The 22,350-nt window shown below is 40.1% G+C and overlaps 1 protein-coding gene across 1 annotated transcript; it reads left to right on the top strand.

The window, feature by feature from the left end:
- The first annotated feature begins 311 nt into the window (after window positions 1–311).
- Window positions 312–16,702, top strand: VSIG10 (V-set and immunoglobulin domain containing 10). The gene is made up of 9 exons (XM_053473365.1): window positions 312–534; window positions 4,298–4,576; window positions 7,800–8,105; window positions 8,390–8,659; window positions 11,647–11,937; window positions 12,657–12,767; window positions 14,753–14,765; window positions 15,674–15,846; window positions 16,312–16,702. The coding sequence occupies exons 1-9, from the start codon at window positions 486–488 to the stop codon at window positions 16,362–16,364; spliced, it is 1,545 nt and encodes a 514-aa protein (XP_053329340.1). The 5' UTR covers window positions 312–485; the 3' UTR covers window positions 16,365–16,702.
- Window positions 16,703–22,350: the final 5,648 nt, after the last annotated feature.

Here is a 22,350-nt window from a genome sequence, read left to right as displayed (position 1 = left end):
CTGTGCTGTTGAAGTGTTACTGTATCCAGTCCCTCACACACTGACCGTGCTGCTGAAGTGTTACTGTATCCAGTCCCTCACACACTGACTGTGCTGCTGAAGTGTTACTGTATTGAGTCCCTCACACACTGACCGTGCTGCTGAAGTGTTACTGTATCCAGTCCCTCACACACTGACTGTGCTGGTTCATCGTACCGCCCTTACCTGTGCATTAAGGGAGTGGCCGCTCTCTATGCTAAGAAAGCGGAAGGAACAGTAAGACAATACGCTCCCATAGTCATTGGAAAGCAGAGTGTTGAGAGAGGGAGAGAGATGTCAGTGTGAGACTAGACTGCAGCAGTTAGCAGATCCCCTAGAAGGCCCCTCAATCTCCAGCTCACCAGAGAAGCTGGACTGTTACCTTAAAAGTACAGGGCATGGACAAGCCCCTTCTGTGAACTTTATTTACCCTGCACGCTGTGGAAAAGCACGAAACTGCCTTCTAGATGGGGTCGGGCAGCAAGCCTCTGTGGCTGATCTGGTTCGCAGCTGAAGGTAAGATGGTGATCTTACCTCATCCCACCTGCTCTCTACTGGAAACCTTTTAAAAACGGGAGATCCCAGCCCGGAGCTTCCATGTCAGCGGTAATCAGGGGCACTAGAGATCACAGCACTAAATATAGCTGTGGGAGCAGACATATCCGGAAGTGTGCAGGCTGCCTCCAATGCGGGAGTGATGGGATCGGACAGGGCTCTGTGGATCCCCACATTGTACCTGTCACTTTATGGGGGAAGGGTGATCACTAATGTCTGGGGGTATAGCAGGGAAGAGGCACGTGTGATTCTATTAAATGTTCGTATTTCATAGGATACACATGTTAATAGAAGGTTTTCTTGTTATCTGTGAGGTTGGCGTTCATACAAAAACTTTCCCATTTCTTTTGATTTTCTAAGACTGTAACATTTCATAAGACTTCCCCACATTTAACCCCCTTGTCTGAGTAAATTAGGAGGTATTACTATTCCTGACACTGGTTATTATGTGGGATTTATTAAGTCATAATAGTCATGGTAATGTTTTCGTTATTGCCTAAGCTGCTCTTTTATCCTGATGTATCCTCTTTTAAAATGTGCATTGCTTGTTTGATTCCTTAATTTATATCTGTGACCTTGTTGACGAATGAATCTCTCCCTGCAAATAATTCTTCATCTCCAGATTGCATCTACTCTATTGTTGTTCCATAGATGTTTGGAGCATTAAATGGTCAGCCAAAAGTTGCTTATCCATGTCCACTGAATTTAGAATAACCCACTTTAATTTGGGGCTTTAGAACACGATTCTGACTGTGTATAGTTTACAGAAAGGATTACCGAATATTCAGAGTTCTTAAAAAATATTTTATAAATAGTTAAAGTGTCTCTGCCACATCTGGATCTGCAGGATTTATGAGAATTTTTTGGTGGAGCAGTGTTTATCCCTTCTCTGTAACAGGAAGGGTATTAGTTATATGATGCTGACCAAACATCCAAGGCAATACCCAGATTTAGAAGTTAGAATGGGAAGGTTGGAAAAACAGGAAGTTTCCAATTGTAGCTTTTCCAAGTTTTCCAATTGTAGCTTCAAGTGCCATCTTAACTCGTAAAACAGCATTCCACTTAAAAATGAAACTACCTTAAAACAATTCTATTCATAAAATGTACAACTGTAACCAAGCTTTTGTGGAAAGTGTCAACAAGTGTCAAAAGCATTAGTCACATGTGAAAGTAACAGTCTCATTTTATCAATAGATTGCCCTCACTTTGTGTTAGGAATGGCGCTGTCACTCGACCACCATGTTTTTGGTGGTTTATGAGCATTAAAGAAGCGTTCGACCCGTAGTTTCATATTACATGTTATAAAATTAAATTATTTAATATTGGAGTCCTTTTGCATGGACCTCAGTACATTTTAGTACATTCAAACAGGTGCAGGTATTCTTTAGTTATTGGAGTTCTTTTGTCTCACTTAACAACTGTTCTTCCAGCTACCTCTACTGCTCAGTTTTGATAGTATATTCACATTTACCTTCTGCTTCTGGGAAAAGAAGGAAGGAAAAGGATCTTTTTGAACTCCATAATGGAACAATGCATGGTTCAATTTGCATGCAGTAAAATGCTAAATTGATTCCAGCATGCATTTTCCTTGAAAATAACATAGGATAAGGTGGTGGACATCTCGCTAAAATTGTGAGCTGCTCTCACTCTGTTCATTTTATAAAAACTTGATTATGGGATGGTATATTTTAACAAAAAGGTTGCTGACTGCTAACTTGTCAATGAGTGATCACTTGATCAACACATCCTTGTTCTTAAGTGGGCTCATGGGGGCTTGATGTCATGGTCTGTTTTTCTTAACCACTTACCAGAAGTCTTCGATGAAATGCAAACTATGTTAAAGTAGTTCTGGAGCACATGACCCACCATACAAACAATGTCATACCAAGGCCCCGAAACTGATTAATGCTACAGTTAAAAACTACTATATATATATATATATGCACGATTGTAAACTTGCAAGAGTACCTATTTTACTGGTTTGTTATTGTGTGTGATTTTAAAATAATCTGACTCTCTTGCAACAGCGCTATGGAATCTGCATTGACTTAACTCACTTACTGCAAGCCTTCCAACATCTGTGAGTTGATTTGCACACATTTTTATTTGTATGCTGTAAAATGAAGTATAACTTGTTGTAGGAAAAATCTATTTTTGTGTGTACGAGTACTATTCATTTCTATTTGTATATAAACATTTAAGATTTTAATTACGAAGATGAATACTTATGTATTTTTAAATAGAAATCCCAGCCAATAGGAAGCTAAAATTTGGAAAAAGCATGTTCTGGAGTTCTCCTAAATACTGCTTATCACTAATATTTGGAGCAGCTACTTTATTAAATATATAAAAAACTAAGATAGAAGCAATTCTCTTTTCCTACCTCAGCACCCTCCAGTACTGTGGGTTTTCTTAAGGATCATCTCATAGGAGCCTAAGTTGGTTTTTTATTTGAACAGGTGGCTTTATCACGGTAAGTAAGCCACAATTGGACCCTCCTTTTGTATACAAGGATTTATTGAAAATGTATGTGGTTGTGAAATCCTTGTGTTTCAATTTAAAAGTCACCAAGTTGCAGGGAGAAGATATCTTTCATTTCTGTCACCTGTCATGTGTACAAAAGCACATGGTTGCTAGAGCAGAAATGCCATGGATGATGTCAGCAGGCCTTCAAAGACCATAGGGGGCTGAGGACACACATTTTGGATGCCACGAGAAGATATTTAATCCAACCAAAAGCCTTTATATGGTGCTCCGTTGGTCCTGTAGCCATGGTTGTAGTTTCAGCAATTTCTTAGTGCCCTGTGGTAGCTCTCTACACCCTGTTCTGTTCCTTGGGTATAACCAGGATTTTCCCTCATTCTGTCGCTGTCTACTCTTCTTCTGGCTTTATGCCTCCTTGCTTCCCAATGTGACCCTTGGCCGGTTCTTGGCCCTTAGCTACTGATTTAGAATACCATACACCGTGATTCTTCATTTTGACCCTTGGCAAGTTACTCACCTGACCCCTGGCTGCTGATTTTTAAATGTATACAACACTCTGATTGTTTAGCTCTGACCCTTGGTTTGCATAATTTGCATGTTGCTGTAATTAATAGTACAGAGTACTACATCCCAGCTTCTAAGCTCCAATTCCAAACCTTGCACAACCCCTATGTGTAGAAAACCTTTGCAATATTATCCCTGGAACTCGTATAACATTATAAATATTTGTTTTTTTTCTCATTGTTCATCATTGTAATCTTAATGCAAAATGGAAAATTAATTTACAGTTCTATTGTTAAAATAACTTTATGGAAGCGATTCTTTCTCATGCAAATTTTGCACACCCATGTGTAGTCCTGTTCTGTGCTGGTAGTGGATCAGTCATCAATCAGTCAGTCCAATTCTTTGTAGGGATTATTGTACTACCTTTACAGTTTTGCAACAGAATTGCTGTTTGTACAAAGCCATGATTTGTGTTGATGAATCAACTGACATAACTGTGTTTTTACTTTACCAAGAGGGTGGTAGATAAAGGGAACATCCTTCCATCAGAAGTCATAGAGGCTAACAGGCATGGGGTAAACATAAAGCTACCATGAATCTAAAGCAGAATCAACTTTGATGAGCTAACTTGATGGGCCGAAGGGTTTTTGCTCTGCCATTAGATTTTATGTTTCCATATATCTGTGTGACCCCTCTCAATAGGACCTTCATCCAATTTCATGTTTATGTCTTGCAGCATCTTTAGCAATTTTACTTGGGGAGGTGGACGAACAAATAGTGATACCTTGCTATGCTCTGGCGCCTAACTCAACAAGAACCGTGTGGGTTAAAGACACCCTCACACAACCACTACTTACCTGTAATAGTGACAGTTCATCAGAAGGACGGTTTAAGAGAATAAACGGGACTTCCCTTGAAATATCAAATCTACAGATCCAGGATGAAGGAAACTACACGTGTATTGAATGTTTGCACGATACAGATGAAAAACATCACACAAAGCTACGTATATCAAGTAAGTTATTTTTCGAACACAAACAGCATACCTCCCAACAATTCAAAATGTGAAAGAGGGACACTTTATTTATTTATTTAATTTTTAAATCTCGCGGCACTCCACAATACAAGCAATTGCACTTTAAAATGTTGCGCTTGCATCGCCACTTAAAACGCGCTTCATTTTTGTCCACACAGTCATGCATGTTAAAAATAACCAACACGTTGAATTGAATTCCCATAAGGCTCAGCCAGGCATACTACTTCCATGATGCTGGCTGAGCATCATGGGAAGTGCAGCAACAGTAAAGCTGCAGATGCTAGCTGTGAACTTCCTATGATTCCCTAGGTAAAACATAATTTTGCCGCCCCTGACTCCACCCCCACAAGCCACTACCCCTTTGTCACACTTATACCCCACCTTTTTTTAATGCTTGTTACCTCAGCACTTTTTATGCATAAATTAACAGATGTTTTTGTCACAAATTTAGGCGGGTGCCTACTTTGCCTATAGGTGGCGCCTGCCCTGTTCACTCCCACTCCTCCCCATAGTGACTGCGAGCCGCAGCCACGCTTACTGAAAGACCGCGGCCGGTGGCTCGCGGCTGCCTGCCTCCCATCAAGTGACCGCGAGCCGCGGCCGCGCTTCTAATGAATAACCGCGCCCGGCGGTTCACGGCTGCAGGCCGGACTGGGACTGAAAAGTAGCCCTGGAAACATTTGGAGACCAGCCCCATATAGTTTATCTCGCGGTCGAGCTCTTGTACCCACACGTACCCCTTATACATACCCAGTCACACTATTTGCCATACAAATAACATTCTTTTTATCACATTATTTGTATTAAAATGCCAGAAAGCAAAAGTGTTAAAAGGCCCTAATAAATTAAATACATTAGACATAATGGAATCAAAACATTTGCTACTGCAAACGTTTTTAGATGAAAAAGTTCCATTTTATTCAGTGAAACAAAACAGTGATCACATTATTCTTCACGATATTCTTGCAAGAAACTTTAATTTCTTTATTAATTCATGTAAACTCTTTTTTTCATATTTAATAAAAGCTATGGGGCCTCCAGAGGCAGAGTGGCATATAGGGGTTAAACGGCATATTATGGGGCACTCTGCCTTCAGAAAAGCCTTATGCCCCCCATATAACGCCCACCCCGACTTACAATGGTTTCTGACTCCCTGGTGTCTGGTGGGGCAGCGGGTGGAGGCTGGTGTTCATGAAATAGCTGTGCCTCAGCTCTTCGTCCCAGCCCTTTTAAGACGTAGGACAAAGTGCTGATGCACGGCCATTGGGCGGTGTGGTTCGTGCACGCCAGCCCATTTAATTTAATTAGGTGCCGGCGGCCGGAGGAGGCTTTCAATCCCGCTCGCAGCCGCTCAGCGGCTGTTTTGAATGTTGGTCTGCCGGCCCACCGGGAAATTTCCCGGTATCCCGGTGGGCCAGTCCAGTCCTGGCCTCACCCTTCCTCTGCCCCTGCAAAGCGGGACAGAGGAAGGGATAGACGGGACAGAGACCCAAAATCGGGACTGTGACACCTAAATCGGGGCAGTTGGGGGGCATGAAACAGCAGTGTATACTGTTTTAAACGTAACATGATAAGAAAAAAGGCATCATAGGCCTTTGTCTATGTGAACTTTGCAGAATGTTGGGAGACTGCATGGAAACAGAGGCGTATATAGGGTATGGCACGTGCCATGGGCGCCATCTCAAGGGGGCGCCGGTGAGCGGCTTTTAAATGCCGCTCACCGGCATTTTTTTTTTTTTTTTGATGCGGAGGAGAGAGAGGGGCGCCTAGCAACCGCTCGGCGCCCCTCATTATCCTCCACGAGCCCTCTACCCCCGTCCCGGGTACATAATAGTGTGCAAAGACTTTGGGATATAAAATCTAGAAATAGATTGAAAATGTTAAAGCGTAAGAGGAAATCTTTTTTTCTAGAGTACCTGCACCAGACTTACCTTTTGAAGCTGGTAAGGTATGTACTGCCTAACCAAAAGGATGGTTCATCCATTAATTGACCACCCATGAGATTCAAAGTGTCTGAACAGCTTTAAACCACTCTCAAAATGTCTTCTCATGAGATCATGGGCTAACTTATTTTTCCAAGCAGCTCTTATCTGCTGTCATTAGCCAGGTTTCTATGATCACAGGTCAAGGCTTTCTTTATCAACAGACTGAAGTATCATTTAAAGTGAGACAGCAACAGGCACAGGGGCGTAACTAGAAGCCTCAGGGCCCCGGCGCGAGAATCTGTTAAGGGCCCCCCCCAACCCAATCTACCCTCCTCTCACACCATCTACCCCTTCTCCCCCCTTCTCCCATCACTCTGCGGCCATCAGATTGCTGGGAATGTAATCTAAACGGCCGATGCCTGCTGATGCCGCCGGCCGGAGCTACTTTAACACTTTTTTTTATGTAATATGGCAAGCTGGATCGGCTTGCCATATAAAGTAAAAAAAAAAAAGTATTAAAGCAGAACCGGCCAGCGCCATCAGCACGCATCGGCCGTTTAGATTACATTCCCAGCAATCTGATGGCCGCATAGTGATGGGAGCAGCGTGAGGGGTGAAAGGTCCGTGCAAGGGGGCGGAGCTTTCACCCTTCACGCTGCTCCCATCACTAGGCGGCCATCGCACACGGCTGCTGGGTGCTGATGCCGCCGGCCGGCGCTGCTTTAATACAAATTTAAAATTTAATATGGCAAGCCGGACCAGCTTGCCATATTAAATTAAAAAAACAAGTATTATAGTAGCGCCGGCCGGCCGCATCAGCACCCAGCGGCCGCTTAGATTAGATTTCGGGTAGCCTGGGGGGCAATTGTCCCCCTGCCCAGCCCGCCCCTGGCGCCGGAGGCGGCTTCCAATCCCGCTCCGCTGGCCGAATCTGCGGGCCCACCGGGAAATTTCCCGGTATCCCGGTGGGCCAGTCCGGCCCTGCTTGGGCCCCCTTAAGTGGGAGAACTCCAGGGCCCGGTCGCAGTCGCGACCCCTGCGACCCCGGTAGTTCCGCCACTGAACAGGCATACATGAATAAAACACCAGCACCTTTTAATTTGTCACTTTTTATATTGGTCTTTTACTTTTATATTTTTGATTATATCTCACAATATTTGTTAGGATAGGTATTCTTTGGGGAGAAACATTAAAGCTGTATAATAGCAACAATTTATTATCAAAATGTATTGTACCTGCTTGATTACTGTAAGTACCTATTGATCTACTTTTTCCAGGTGGCCCACACAATTTGTCTGCCAACATATATCCAACACAGACATTACCAAATGGCACTCTTTATACTTCCCACGGTTCTGACTTGATTTTCAACTGCTCTTGTCAATCCCACCCTGAACCAATAATGGATTGGACTTTTAGCACATATTTTGGGAATCCTGAATTGTTCCATGAAGGAGATGGATTCCTTCTGAACTTCACTTTGCTCCAGGTGGCTTCTAATTACATGGGTAACTTCTCCTGCTCAGCAAAAAACTCACTTAGTGGAAGGAAAGAGTCTACCACTTTGGAACTTCTGGTTTATCGTAAGTAGGATATTATGGATAACATTTCTCAATATTATATCCATGAGTCATGTTCATTTTTGTTTGTTTTTTGTAACAAATTTCATTTTTTGTCAATGGTTATCGTTAGAACTAGGCAAGGGCATGTAAGTTAAGTCCAATGGCAAGCTTGTCGGCATGTCAGCATGACTAAAACTGACATATGCTGGGAAATATGCTTCATTTAGCATTGTCAAATAACTACAAAAGATATTGAAAACAATAGAGAAAATGTTACATATGGTTATTTTTTTCTTTTCTTATAGATCCACCTGCTTATCCTATGGCATGCTATGCAAATAACTCAGATGATCTATCTCAGTTACTGCTTCATTGCTATTGGCCAGGAGGTTACCCATTTCCATCACTGCAGTGGAAACAAGATGATGAAGCCTTATCCAACCTGACTTCTGCTAGCAATGACTCAGACAGCTTGGTGATATCGTTAAATTCTTCCCAGCTGGTTGTCGGTCAAAAGTTTCAATGCTATGGGAGGCATCTGATTAAAGAAGAACGCATTTGTCATGTTAAAATAGGTAAGTGAGAGTTTTCCTTCTTTATTTAATTCTACAATGCAACTTAGAAAGCTGGCTATGTTTCTTAATCAGCTAACAAATAAGACATGCCACAGAAAGCTTATGTTGTGCAAATTATGTTTGTGTTTAGAAAAATAACATACACAGAAAGCTTGTGCAAATATAAATCCGAAATTGTTTCAAGACAATTTTTGGCACAGCCTCTTGTAGCCAATAAAACTGCATTGCCATGTTTCAATATGATAAAAATATAAACGCAATCTGTGAAGTAACATATCTAGTTAAGATTTTATTCAATACTTTGACGTTTGAATTACAAGGTTGTTGTTCGTTAAAATAAAACATCAAGGAAAGTTTCCCCAATGTCCATCAATTTGTGTAAATATTTAAGTGTAATGCATTAGTGTGTGAGTGTACAGTAAATGTATGGTGTTAGAGTGGCTGCATGCATTGATGGTTATGTTTAAAAGGGACTCACACAAAATGTTGCAAACTTATTGCTTTAGCAGCCAATGGATAGTCCAGTCAGAAGGGACATTCAATGGTAATTAGACTACTTTTAAACTTGATTAACATTGGATTTCTCAGTATATTTACCCACTTTAAGATGCAGCAGGGTACTTTACCTGGTGCTTTTTGAATGTAATATCCTGTAATATCCTTGTTAGATATATATATTTTCCTTTTTCTTATTATAAGTAAAAACATGAGTAGGATTGCTGTCATAAAAATAAATGTTTCCAAAACCTTACTATCAGGATCCAAAATTGGCTTCCAAGACCACCCTGTCTTTTTAAACCAAAAAAGCCATGCCAAACAAACAAATCAAAAAAATCCTTTGAGTAATGGAGAATCAACTTGTCAATATTCTTAGAGATCCTTAAGGAGTTAAGCTTAAATAATGTGTTAAAAGTAGGCCTGTCCCTCATGAAGACCTCTACAGACTATAGCCTTTGAGATACTGTGCAGTACATTCTCAGCTGTATGATTCTAGATCAGTGGGGCACAGTTTCTCTGAAAGTTATTTGTAATTAACCTGAGTCCCTCAAATGACATGTTATGTCTTGTACAATGGGTCCTGTGTGATATTTACACTGCATGTATCAAGTGGGCTGATAACAGTAATAGCTAAGCCCTGCTGTTCTAGCTTCAGTGGGTGGTAGACATTCACTGTAAATCTCTTATCACTAAAGAAACTGCAGCATTCTTTAAATCCAAGGCCCTTAATGGAATGTACATGCGAGAAAGACCCAAGATAATAACAAGCATCTTTTCCTTAGCAGGTCTACGAATTAGGTAAATACAACAACACGTGGCATATTACACAGTACCATGGTTTTCAGCAACTATAAAGCCAAAATGGAGAAGCCATGTGTGAAAAAAACTTACGTCCTTACTGCTTCTATAGTAATTACGTAGTAGACAGGCTGTTTGAGGGCAATGATGGCACTGATGAGCTTCTTCGGGCAAAAGGTATTCACAAGCTGTTTAGGCCAAATGTGGCAGTGTGGGTCATTTTGCTTGGTGAAGTTAGGGAGGCCCTGGGGCAATTTTCGCACCAGGGCCCTGTGGTTTCTAGTTACTGTCAAAGATGGTGGTGGAGGGGGGATAATTTGGGCTTGTTTTGAAGGAACCGGGCCTGGGAACCCTGCAGTCATTGAGTAGACCATGAGCACATCTGTATACCACATAATTCTAGAGTCAGATGTGAGGCCATGAGACCGGACAATGATCCCAAGCACACCAACAAATCTGCTACAGAATGGCTGTAAAAGAAAAGAACCAAGATGTTCCAATGGCCCAGTCAGAGTCCAGACTTCAACCCGATTGAAATGCTGTGATGAATTTTTGGCCCACTCTTCTTTACAATGATGTGAGAGACTGATAAAGTCATACGGAAAAATTAGTTCCAGTTATTACATCTAAAAGTGGTTCTACAAGCTATTAAATCATAAGGTGTACTTCCACACATGGCTTCTCCATTTTGGCTTTATTTTTGCTGAATAAATATGAGAATGTGTAATATGTAATATGATGTTGTTCATTTGAGGTTGTATTAATCTAGACCTGCTAAAGAAAGAATACATGATTGTTGTTATGTCCTGACATGTAAAACCATAATATTTAGTGAGGGGTGTACTATTTTTTTCCCACATGATTGTGTATATAGAAGCCTTGTATAGGTCCAACATTGGGAAATTTCACTGAATGCTTTATAGATGGACAGGTTTTTTATTAAAAATACAGCCAAAGGTTTCTAGAAAAAAAAAAAAAAACATTGAGTATTTGCTCCGGCATTATTTATTTTGATCATCAATCATACCTCTGTTGAACCAGAACACAATGTCATGAGCTGTGCTATCAGAACCAATATAAACAAAATTTACACAATGCAAGATTAGCATAGGCAAATAGCTAATTTTGTCTGGACTCTGTTCTCATGGCTCTAGGATAAAAAGTTATGCGTCAATAAGTAAAACATTATTCTCTATGGAAAACCAGCCTGCCTGTCTGAGTCTCACACATTCCCCCTTTGAGAACAGGTTTTAAGCCAACATGTCACAGCTCATTCCAGTTTTGCTTTTATCATTAGTAATTTACCTATCTAAGTATTTATGTGACAGAGTAAGACTTCTATAAGAAGAAATTGTTTACATAATTTAGTTTGTAAATGTTTTCTTATAAACAATATTGTAACTTTTAGGGTTATGGAACACCATGATAAACTCTTAACTGGCACATATTCTTACCTCATATGAAAGCGGGACACATGTATTTGAATCCCGAAGAGGGAATGCCCCTCCCAGATTTTGGGGAGTAATTTTCTGCTAACAACCTATGATCTGCATATACAAACGTGTTAGTAACCTGGCAAGATAATAAACTTCCCTCTTATCCCAATATGCAGTGTCTTTGGAATCTCATTCATTTATGTTAGAAGGTATCTATGTATGGACACCATTAGTTAACTGTGTTCTTTCTTCCAGACCTTCCTGACTTGAAATCACAGCCCATTCGGACCTGTTTGGTGGGAGCGAATGTAACCCTGTCCTGTACTGTGTCAGGTGCCAATCCCAGTGCAGCAATTACATGGCTGCGTAATTTAAGTAACCCAGAGGTGGAAATCCAACCAGGGAAAAAATATTCCATCTACCAGAGCGGCTTAACCTCCTACCTCACTATCAACAACTGCACTGATGATGATGATGGATACTATGTCTGCAAAGCAGCGAATGTCCTAGGAATAAAAGAGATCAACATATGGCTGACAGTCAGTAGTAAGTGGTGTATACACGGATGATCTTCTCAGTTCAGGAAGTAATTATTTATGTCCACGTTAAAAGGTTGCTGGTTGGGTTATTCCAAACCTATATAAAGCATATGTTTCCCAATCTGATCATTGTATTTAACTTGTATGTATGCTCCTGCAGTGTTATTTCTGCAACTTCACTTCAGGACCTACCTCAGGAACCCCACTTGTGTCATGTGTCCTCTGAGCACTGGGACTTGATGTTATATTTGGCCACTATACAAATCAAATAGATAAGTGGCACTTCTGTCCTCAAATAGTCAGGTCAATTAATGCCAGAAAGGCAGTAAAAATCTTATTTATTCATGTACTGTATAAACATACAAATCTTAGAGCTGGCCACGCTTAACGCGTTCCCCACATGCTTAATCACAGCGAACATTTCTAAGATAAGTATAGAAAAACATCAAAATATATATGTTTCAGTTTACCAGCGTGTAAAAGTATATTAGTCTGTAACTCGTAGACGAGTGTGCTTTTGTTTTGCATCTTAACCCTGTATGCTTAAGGCTTCCACATATTTTTGTGCACCAGAAAGACATGAAAAGTTTTTTTACTTGATAAGCATAAGATAAGGTTATGAACAGTAAAATTAATTTATTTTACACAGGGGAGTGGGTGGGAAACTAAAAATACAATCTGTGATACCAATTATTATTGATATAGTTCTTTGTCGTTACCTTTTAGAGCCGCACAATATTGTTGGACTGATGGCAACAGTCCTTATCCTCTTTCTGTTGGCAGTGGCCATAATCACAGGCACCATTTTCTACTGTGATCCTCAAGTCTATCTGAAAGGTATGGGGCATACCAATATGTGGGCAGGAATCTGTGGCTTTATTGGCTATATGTAGTTTAGCAAAATATAAATGCGTGTGTGTATATTACATAAATATACCTTTTATAGTATGTTCATATGCAGGGGCGTAATTAGAAACCATTGGGCCCTGGTGCAAAAAAATTGCCCTGGGCCCTCCAACAGCTAGTCTGTGCCATCATTGCCCCACACATATTTAAACACACTTACACAAATGACACACATTTACTCATACTCAATAACACACACTCCATCTCACCCCATTTACACAAGTACACATGCATGCTCACACACAAGTACACATGCATGCTCGAACACACGTACACATGCATGCTCGAACACACGTACACATGCATGCTCGAACACAATTACACATGCATGCTCTCACTCACACACACAGAGACACAAGTACACATGGATGCTCACACACAAACAGACTCAAGTACACATGCATGCTCACACACACACAGACACAAGTACATATGCATGCTCACACACGTACGCATGCATGCTCACACACACACACACACTGTCATGAACCGGGGGAGCAGGTCTGATAGGAGCCCAGGTGCAGGGGATACGAGGGGCTCTGTCTGTACCCAACGATGCATGATGGCTTGGGGTTGGTACAGACAGGCGCAGGAAATAACTCAAAGACAGAAGATGCGGATTAAGAGTTGTATTGCATATGATGGTACTACAATAAATATACAAAGAAAGTCACTTGGCAGGAAGCCCTCTGGTTGGGGCACACACGGCAGGAAGCCCTCTGGTTGGGGCACACACGGCAGGAAGCCCTCTGGTTGGGGCACACACGGCAGGAAGCCCTCTGGTTGGGGCACACACGGCAGGAAGCCCACTTGCAGGGCACACGGCAGGTTGCCCACTTGCAGGGCACTCGACTTGGGAGTCCACTTAGTGGGGCGCTGGCCGCAACTCAGGAACAAATCAGGAACCAAAGCAGGAACAGATCAGGAACCAAAGCAGGTAGTCCTCAAACGTTAATATCAAGGCCCAGACTGCAGGGCTGGGCAGGTTTATAAAGGCTGTCTTGATCATGAAATCAACTGCAGCTGGACCTGATAAACAGTCAGAGTGGTTCTGAGTGGCAAGGGCGGCCACTAGTGGCTGGAAACATAAAATGAATAGCGCCAAGTTTCAACAAGTCCATACAGCGAAGGGTGAACGTTATGCTCACACACACACACACAAGTACACATGCATGCTCACACACAAGTGCACATGCACGTTCACACACAAACACACACAAGTACACATGCATGCTCACACACACATGCATGCTCACACACATATGCATGCTCACACACACAAGTACACATGCATATATATATATATATATATATATATATATATATATATATATATATATATATATATATATACATATATATATATATGTATACATATATATGTATATCGCACTTCCCGCCCCTGCTTACATCTCACCGCTCCTGCAGCAATCTGCATCACGTGCCCCCTATACATTCCTGTCTCTGCGTGCCAGTTCAATATAGTTTCGAAAGGGCCCTTCTGACCTGGATTGGTTCGGTCCAGGTCGAAAGGGCCCTTTCTACACAATTTTTAACTGGTACAAGGAGACATGAAGAAGAGGTCGCACCGGGCCCCCTAGAGGTACGGGCCCAGTCCCAGCTGCGACAACATAGTACCACCAGTGTTCACATGTATATTGGTATGTCAAAGTCATATTTTGTATGCTCACTGGCAGTAAAATTTGGCTTTATTCAGTAGCTTGCAGTAGTTCAAACATAATACATTACCTTTCTAAAATACACCATTTTATAATACTGTATCCTATAATTATTTAGATTATTTTTTGTATAACGTAGCATAAGTAAACATGTTTAAGTGAGAAATATGCAACTTTTCCCTAACTCACTACAATTTCTTATTTTTCTGCTTCCTGATTGTCATTGGACTATGGCAGCACATTTTTTACGGTGAGTAGTAGAATGCATTTTTAAAGTGTCTCCTTCCGTTTCTCGTACCTTTGACTCAATAGTGACATCAGCAATTAGTTTGACCCATACCTTCAACTTGCTAGATTTCACCTGGAGTCTCCAGGTGAAGCACTGCTTCTGCAGGGCTCCAGGTTAGTGTCTTCAATCTCTGAGCAGTGGAGCAGGATTCGGTCACTCCCACTCCCAGGTCTTGCCCACTTCTCCATAGTTTGACTATGGCTAACCTCACTCCCTTACCATAGCCACAGCACAAGGAAGGGGGAGCTCCTGGCAGCAGTTTATCACTGTTTGGAAGTAACATCTGAAGCCAACGCAATAAGAAAATCTTGTCACAACAGAATCCACAATAGCAGACTGTATAATATTTGAACACTTTCTCAGGCTTAGCAAATATTTGTTTATGTTTACTACTAGTAGTCTCATAATGAAAGCCAATCAGTCTCCACAGTCCATCCTGAAATATTTTTTTTCCGGTCCCTGATTTTCCATATTTCAGAGTATTTTCCTACTCAGCATTCAAGTGCTGGCTATTCTAGTGATTGGGGCTCCTGTTAGCAGTGTGTGTATCCTGCATTCTTGCTCTGATTAAATTAGTTGATTTTCATCAGGCTCACCCTTGTGAAAAGCTGGCTCCCTAAGTGCCACCTGGGGGTTACAGTTGAAGAACCTTATTGTCTTTTCCTGTAACATAGCAGAAGTTTCATACTGGGAACTTTAGAAAATATATTACCATAGTAATGTTTTCTTGACAAATTAAATTACGTAACAATTATTATTTCATGTAATTTATAATCTGTGTCAAGCTAAATGACAGGGACTGCAGTGTTGGTGACTTTATTCAAGGATGGTGGCATGATGCACCTTTCTTATTCCACTGATCACTGCAGGTCACGAGGTACTGAAGTCATGGTCTTGGTTGATGAGGAGGAAGAGGAAGAGATGGAAGAAGTCATACAATCTACTGAGAGTACCAGTCCAATTGGCACAGCCATCTCTGATCATTACGTAGTGAATGGGAACATAAGCAAACATCAAGTCTTGTTCCATCAACCTCCTGATAGTAAGTTGTGCTCAATAAGACAGCATGCATGCACAAAACATGTTTATATATTGCTGTTATGCTCATGAAGCAATAGCAAAATGACCATAACAGTTATGAGGAACTATCATATTTCTGTGGTGTCTACGTTAATCCAAGCAATGCTTTTCCATCTAACCTTCCTAGTCCTTAGAGAGATTGGTGGACATCATTATCCAAACATTATCCGATCCAAAGCAGCTTCACAAGTCCACATCATAGCTATTAAAAAGTTGTTGTAGCTACACTGTGAAGAACGTTTTATTTCTGTATTCATTTAATTTTCGCATTAACTGTTGTGATCAGTCCCTCTGATTAGGTTGTATTACAGAGCACCCACACACTTAAGGTTGTGGCCTAATGACATGGGTAAAACGTGGATATTCAACACATTGATTTTTTTTTTACATTCATTTAGAGCATATGTCTTCTTATTTTTCATTGCAGACATCAATCCTGCACTCATTACTGAAGTCTCAGAAGACAAAGAAGATTTGTGATGACTATTGATATTTAACTTCACCTGTTCTTCTCCTCTTTGTGCCAGGGGACAGTTAGCACAATTCCATTGCTGGTTCCTTGTCTGAAGGTTTACTCCTCTGGGGCTGGTGTTGTTTCATTGTAGAAACACTGATGCTTTAGCAACATTTTTATTAGTTCTAATCCCCCTTTAATTGCTTTGTGCTTTTGTTCCTGTCATTGCTAAGGTTTGCTCTTTATTTCCTCCTAAGGAGGACTTTTTCCCTGTGATCTAAAGGGCTGCATCTCGGAATGTTATTGAATGTGTGGACTTGGTGCTCCGTTATGTGCACTTATAATGGGACAAATAAACCCAATTGTGCTCAAAATATGAGCCACTGGTATGTACACTTTGTAATACAAAATATGTTTTGGGGCTCCCCTGTGCTGCTGGGGCTGCAGGGGCCTGTGTTATGTCTCTACAACAAAACCATATAAATAGTATGTGCTTTATTCACTACAGAGGGAATTGACAAGAGAGTTGTTGTTTCAACTCCCTGGCTTCACTACACATGATAAACACCTATGCCCAATAAGCTTCTGTCACAGGAAGAGCCCTATATAATGTACAGTAAAATCAATGAGATTTCTTCAGTTTCCTCACACATATTAAATTCTGCATTACGCAGGGTTGGCTAGAAACATACCAGTGTTGGCCCTTCATAATGTATTATGAAGTGTGGAAATTTAAGGGAAATGTTTTGTCCGCACTGAGAAGAGAAATAGTTTTTGGATTTGTTTGTTACTCTTGTATGATTGTGAATGCTGTTAAGGTCTCTCTGTCTCCATCACTGAGTTCCAAGCCTTTGCTGAGATGTTCCTAATTTGTTACATGTTGGAAATCAAAGACTGCTTCACGCTGATACCTTTTGAATTGTTCAAAATAGAAAAAGGTGTCACATAAGCCGGCAGGGCCTCAGAGGTCTCTTCTTCCACCTGAATGAGAATGATTAAGCTTAATGGTTACTGAATGTAGAATTGATAGTGATAGTCAGTGGACATACATCCCAGGAGAAAATAACTGAGAGGAGCACACTGTCTGTGATTGACTTGGTAACTCTGATCTTTGTACTACCACCTTGTCATTCTACTTGCAAAGTTCTGCTGCTTAAATGTTTGACTCACTGTAACACTGTTAGTAAAAAATACAAAAGGATGTTAGAAAATGGATGAAACTTGAACAGGGTTATCAGAAACCCTCCTCCCATTGAGGGAAGTGGGGACCTACGCCAACCAATAATTGTAAGAAATACACTGGTTTCAAAAACTAAGAAACTGACTGTGAAATTAGAAGAACGGACAGAACTGTTGGTATATTCTATAGGTCCCTTGGCTAGCATATTAGTTGACTCCAATGGAACCGTGTCAGACCAGCCAGTTACAATTGTGGCAACTCGTTTCTATCTATTCAGTGCAGAAAAGGAAGTGGCAACTATTACAATAAGACTGATTGATAGATAGTCCATAAGAGGCGGCCAAGCGAATACCATCTTGCAATGGTATTAGATTCACCAGAACATTTAGCCAATGTGTTGGAAGCCCTCAGCATATTGTTGGGAGCGGGTGAGACTTATTGACCTAATATCCTAGAATTTACCCCTCATTCTGTCTCCTTTCCCTTCAAGCTCACAATGACAGGACCCCTTTGTTATGTCTTAATGTGTAAATGTTATTGTCAATTTTCAGCTTTAATGATTTTTTTAAGTACTTTTTGTAACAGAGCTACAGAATCTGCTGGCGCTCTATAAACACAATTAATAATTAGTAATTTGCACTACTAAAACAATAACGCTCAAAGCAAAAGCCATGTCTGCTTGGTGGGAAATCCTGTCTACATAGGAAAGTGGTGTTTTATTTTAAAGGTGCTCTTCCACCTTCTCAGCATTAGAAAAGTAGTTCTTAGTACCGCTGAATGCCCATATCCTTCCCAGATAATAAATAATTATTTAATCACTTAAAACTTACCTTATTTGTAATTTGTAAAATGTAATTGTCATATGACACAAAAGCAGACACTGATACGTTCTTGCTGTATAAGCTGGAAAACTTTCAAAAACATGTTTTGTTTTGTGTTTCTGTTTTGTGTTTATTGAATCGCCATTTTGGAGAAAAAAGTAAAATGACAGATCTGGTAAGGATTATTTGCTTGGCACACTAGTACAATTAATGCTTTGTGGAACAGCACATTTAACACAACGATAATGTTATTGCATTTTAATTTTGTGTTTTGATTACAAACTTATGTCTGGAATTGCAGTATGAATAATTACAATCTGTTTGCTAAATTCTCCAATGTTGTTAGTGATAGAATAGCTTAACCCATATTGTTATAATCAAGTGTTATCATTACCATGTATAACTGTGAAATATTTTTTATTATAATTATTTAATTTGAGGAATTTGTTGTAGTGATTGGTTATTACTTACTAGAGTAAAAAGTGAGCTTTTGAGGTTTATTCTTGAATATTGGGTATTCGTGGCAAAGCTTCCACACCTTTCTGTCTGAAGGAGGAATTTATAATAGCATACATGGGAACTTCCCAGAGTTGGCTGCCTGAAGGTCCACCTCTCCTGTCCCAGCAATGGGCAGTATATAACATCACATCAACAGAAACAAAATAGATATGCTTACAATAACATGAAACAACGACATGTAATTTCACATACATATTGATGCACAGTTAGACTTAAAATAAAAGAAATAATCCGAGAATAAGCAGGATTGGTTTTGGCCAAATGCTGCTCCCCTGCTTGGATGCTGAAAATACCAGACTTGTACACATGGGCCAGAAATGATTCACGCGTTTGTTAGCCTGTTTTGGAATAACAAATTTAGTTTTCTGACCTTCTTTGTTGGGATGAAATTGAGAGGGCTTTTTTGAGTCAGAAACGAAATTAGCTGTCACTCACTCACATTCACAATCTCTCAATGTCTCCGTACCTTATCCTACCCTGCACCTCCTTTTCTTGTTCTGTTCTTACTCTCCTTCCACTCCTGCCTTTTACTTGCATTAACCTGGCATCTTCCGTGTACTTCCACAACACGGCAGGGCCTCAGCTCACACTCTGTGGTACGCGCGGAGGCTCTGTCCTGTTGTAGAAGAACACCAAGAGGCCAGAATAATGCAGATGGATTCTCGGAGAAAAAGAAGTACAGAAAATGTACAGAAAAGTTCGTATGAATCTGAATGCACATGTCTAGAAAATACTAACTTGCTCAAAACCTGGCAAGTTCCTAGGTACGCTAACAATGAAAAACATCCACAAAAGCTGGTCAGTTTTTTAGGAATTGGGCACATATGATTTATAGATCTGAATGAACTTGTATAGCATAGAACACATTACTTAAAATGTGAATTTAGCTTTGTATTTACTTTCTTAGCTTGTGTTAATTCTGTCAATTCAATTTACATTCCTTATTTTTATATCACATGGTACATTAGCTCACTGTTGTTTGAGCAATATCATATGTTTACTAAACAATTTATTTTTTAGTTTATCCAATCAGGACACTATATAATCAAACATAAATGCTGATTTTCATGTTTTTAAGGCATTATCATCAGCATCATCCATCTCTACAAAAAAAAAACAAGTGGAATCCAGAAGGAGTTGCTATAAAATTACATGAAAAAAGTCTCATTAATAGTTTTGTAAATAAGAGGGAAATTAGTATATGCAGTGCACAGGTATGTTATGCAGTGCATTTTTTTCATCATAAATATACATACTGATATTTCTCACCTCAAAAAAGCGATTTGATTTTCTTAGTGAGGGAAAAAGGAGCCGCGCCCAATAATTCTGCTAAATTAATACAGTGCAGGTTTATAGCAACCTGAAGGAGTTTGCAGGTATTTTCTTAAGATCTTAATTAGTATAATCTCCTCAGATGAACCCCTAGGTATATTATTACAATCAAACATATTTATATAGATCCAAGGCAAAATAACATTTTGCATTGTACTAACAGAAACCACTTTTTAACCAATACGGCAGAGATGATTTTTCCCAGCAACACCAAACACAAATGAGTTTTCTAATACAGCAATTCAATTAATTTTAGAAAATGTGAAACCGGTAAGGAACCCAAAAAACTAAACAGCACTACATAAGTTTGTTCATCTTAAATAAAATTATCATGTATATTGATTACCTACCTGTGACTCTCTGGCAGCCAGATCTCCAAAGACTATCTGGGAATCATGAAACCTATAGCTTGGCAACATCTATGAGGTCAATTGTAGGCTACGTAGCTATAGTTTCTACCTGCCAATATTCAATTGAATTGTTACAGTTGGATAGTATATGCTAGTATACTGCTAACCATACATGCAGCCACTCAGCTACAGTTAGACTATATACACAATCATTCTTAGTCATACAATAATTAAAGTATTATAGGATTTTACATGGTATTTTCTTTTATTAGCCAATGAACTTAGAGTAAAAAGATTAAGCACTGTATGAGTGTTTTGTTTAAGACACTTGATTTTTGAAATGAGCGCCTAACAGGGTACATTCACTTTTTAGTTATCTTTCTGTTTTAACACATTATATCAGAATCCGACACGCGATCACTACAGGTTAAAAGCTTTAATCCATTCTTCTGGTACCAGTTTTATGGCATCTTGTTGAATTAGTGTATAAAATTGTGAATGTGGATTTTTTTTCTATGTACCATGTGTCTAATTGTGTCTTTGTTATTGCTTTGTAATAAATGTTTACAAGAAAATATTCCTTTAAATTTTTGTATTTTGTTTAAATCCGTTTCACATTGTATTTTCATGTTGTATATACATAGATCAGGCATAACATTAGGACCATCTGCCTAATATTGTGTAGGTCGCCCTATTTCCTCCATGACAGCTGTGACCTGTCGAGTCATGGACTCCACTAGACCTCTGAATGTGTGGGGGGTATCCACATATGGTAAATTGATTCCTTCTGCTATCATCATCATCATTTTAGTCCTCTAGTATAAATGAATATGTGCAGTAAATCTTAAACTGTCAGCAAAGTTTTTCATCCTAACACTAAGAAAGATGTCATATGCCTTGTAGCTCAGTATTTTGGAATGGAGTGAACAGACAACTGTTGTCAAAGGAACAACATTTTTTTGTAACTTCAACATATTGTTGAAAATAACAGGTCGCACACCCCAAAGGCCGGCCCTGGATCTGAGTTGTAGATTTTTGCTACCACAAGTTTTACAAAGCTAGTTGTGTTTAAATCACATACACCACTTTATGTTTTGTAGAAGTCATGGTGCTGTGGGACACTTGGTGAAATGTTTGCTACATATCCAGTTGCTGTATATAACATTTTTATATGAGTCCTAAAATTAGCGCTATATCTTCACAAAAAAATTCACATGGAAGGGTTAAAATATTTGCATTTTAAATGCCCATGGGGTGCCTAGTTTTTTTAAAAATGTATGATTTGATGGGGTGAATCAAATTGGCTGGCTTCAAAGATGTCCCAAAAATAGGACATGGGCACAGACTGACCAGATGTCCAAAATATCTCAAAGGTGGCCTTTTACTTCCCAAATAACCCAACAAACCCACGGATGGGGTATCACTGTGACCAGGAGATGTTACAGAATACATATTAGGGTGTTGTTTGACAGTGGAATATACCAGGAGTGGTAAATTCATACCTGAGGTAAAATGTGTGTGAAACCCCCCTAAAAATAACTACCGTATTTGCTCGATTATAAGACGAGGTTTTTTTCAGAGCAAATGCTCTGAAAAATACCCCTCGTCTTATAATCGGGGTCGTCTTCTAATCAGACCTCAAATAGAGGTCTGATTAGGAGACTAAGATCCAGATCCCCCGCACCGCTGCAGGGGACCTGGATCCTCCTATCGTCGCCCCCCCCCCGCACGCACGCACGCACGCACGCACTTACCGGTGCTTCCGGAGGTGAAGTTGGCAGCGGGGGTTTGTATGCGTCCGTCGCAAATA

This window comes from Spea bombifrons, chromosome 1 (assembly GCF_027358695.1).
Source record: "Spea bombifrons isolate aSpeBom1 chromosome 1, aSpeBom1.2.pri, whole genome shotgun sequence".
Classification (NCBI taxonomy): Eukaryota; Metazoa; Chordata; class Amphibia; order Anura; family Pelobatidae; genus Spea; species Spea bombifrons.
Note: the sequence above shows the minus strand (reverse complement) of the source record. Positions and strands in the feature narration are given on the sequence as shown.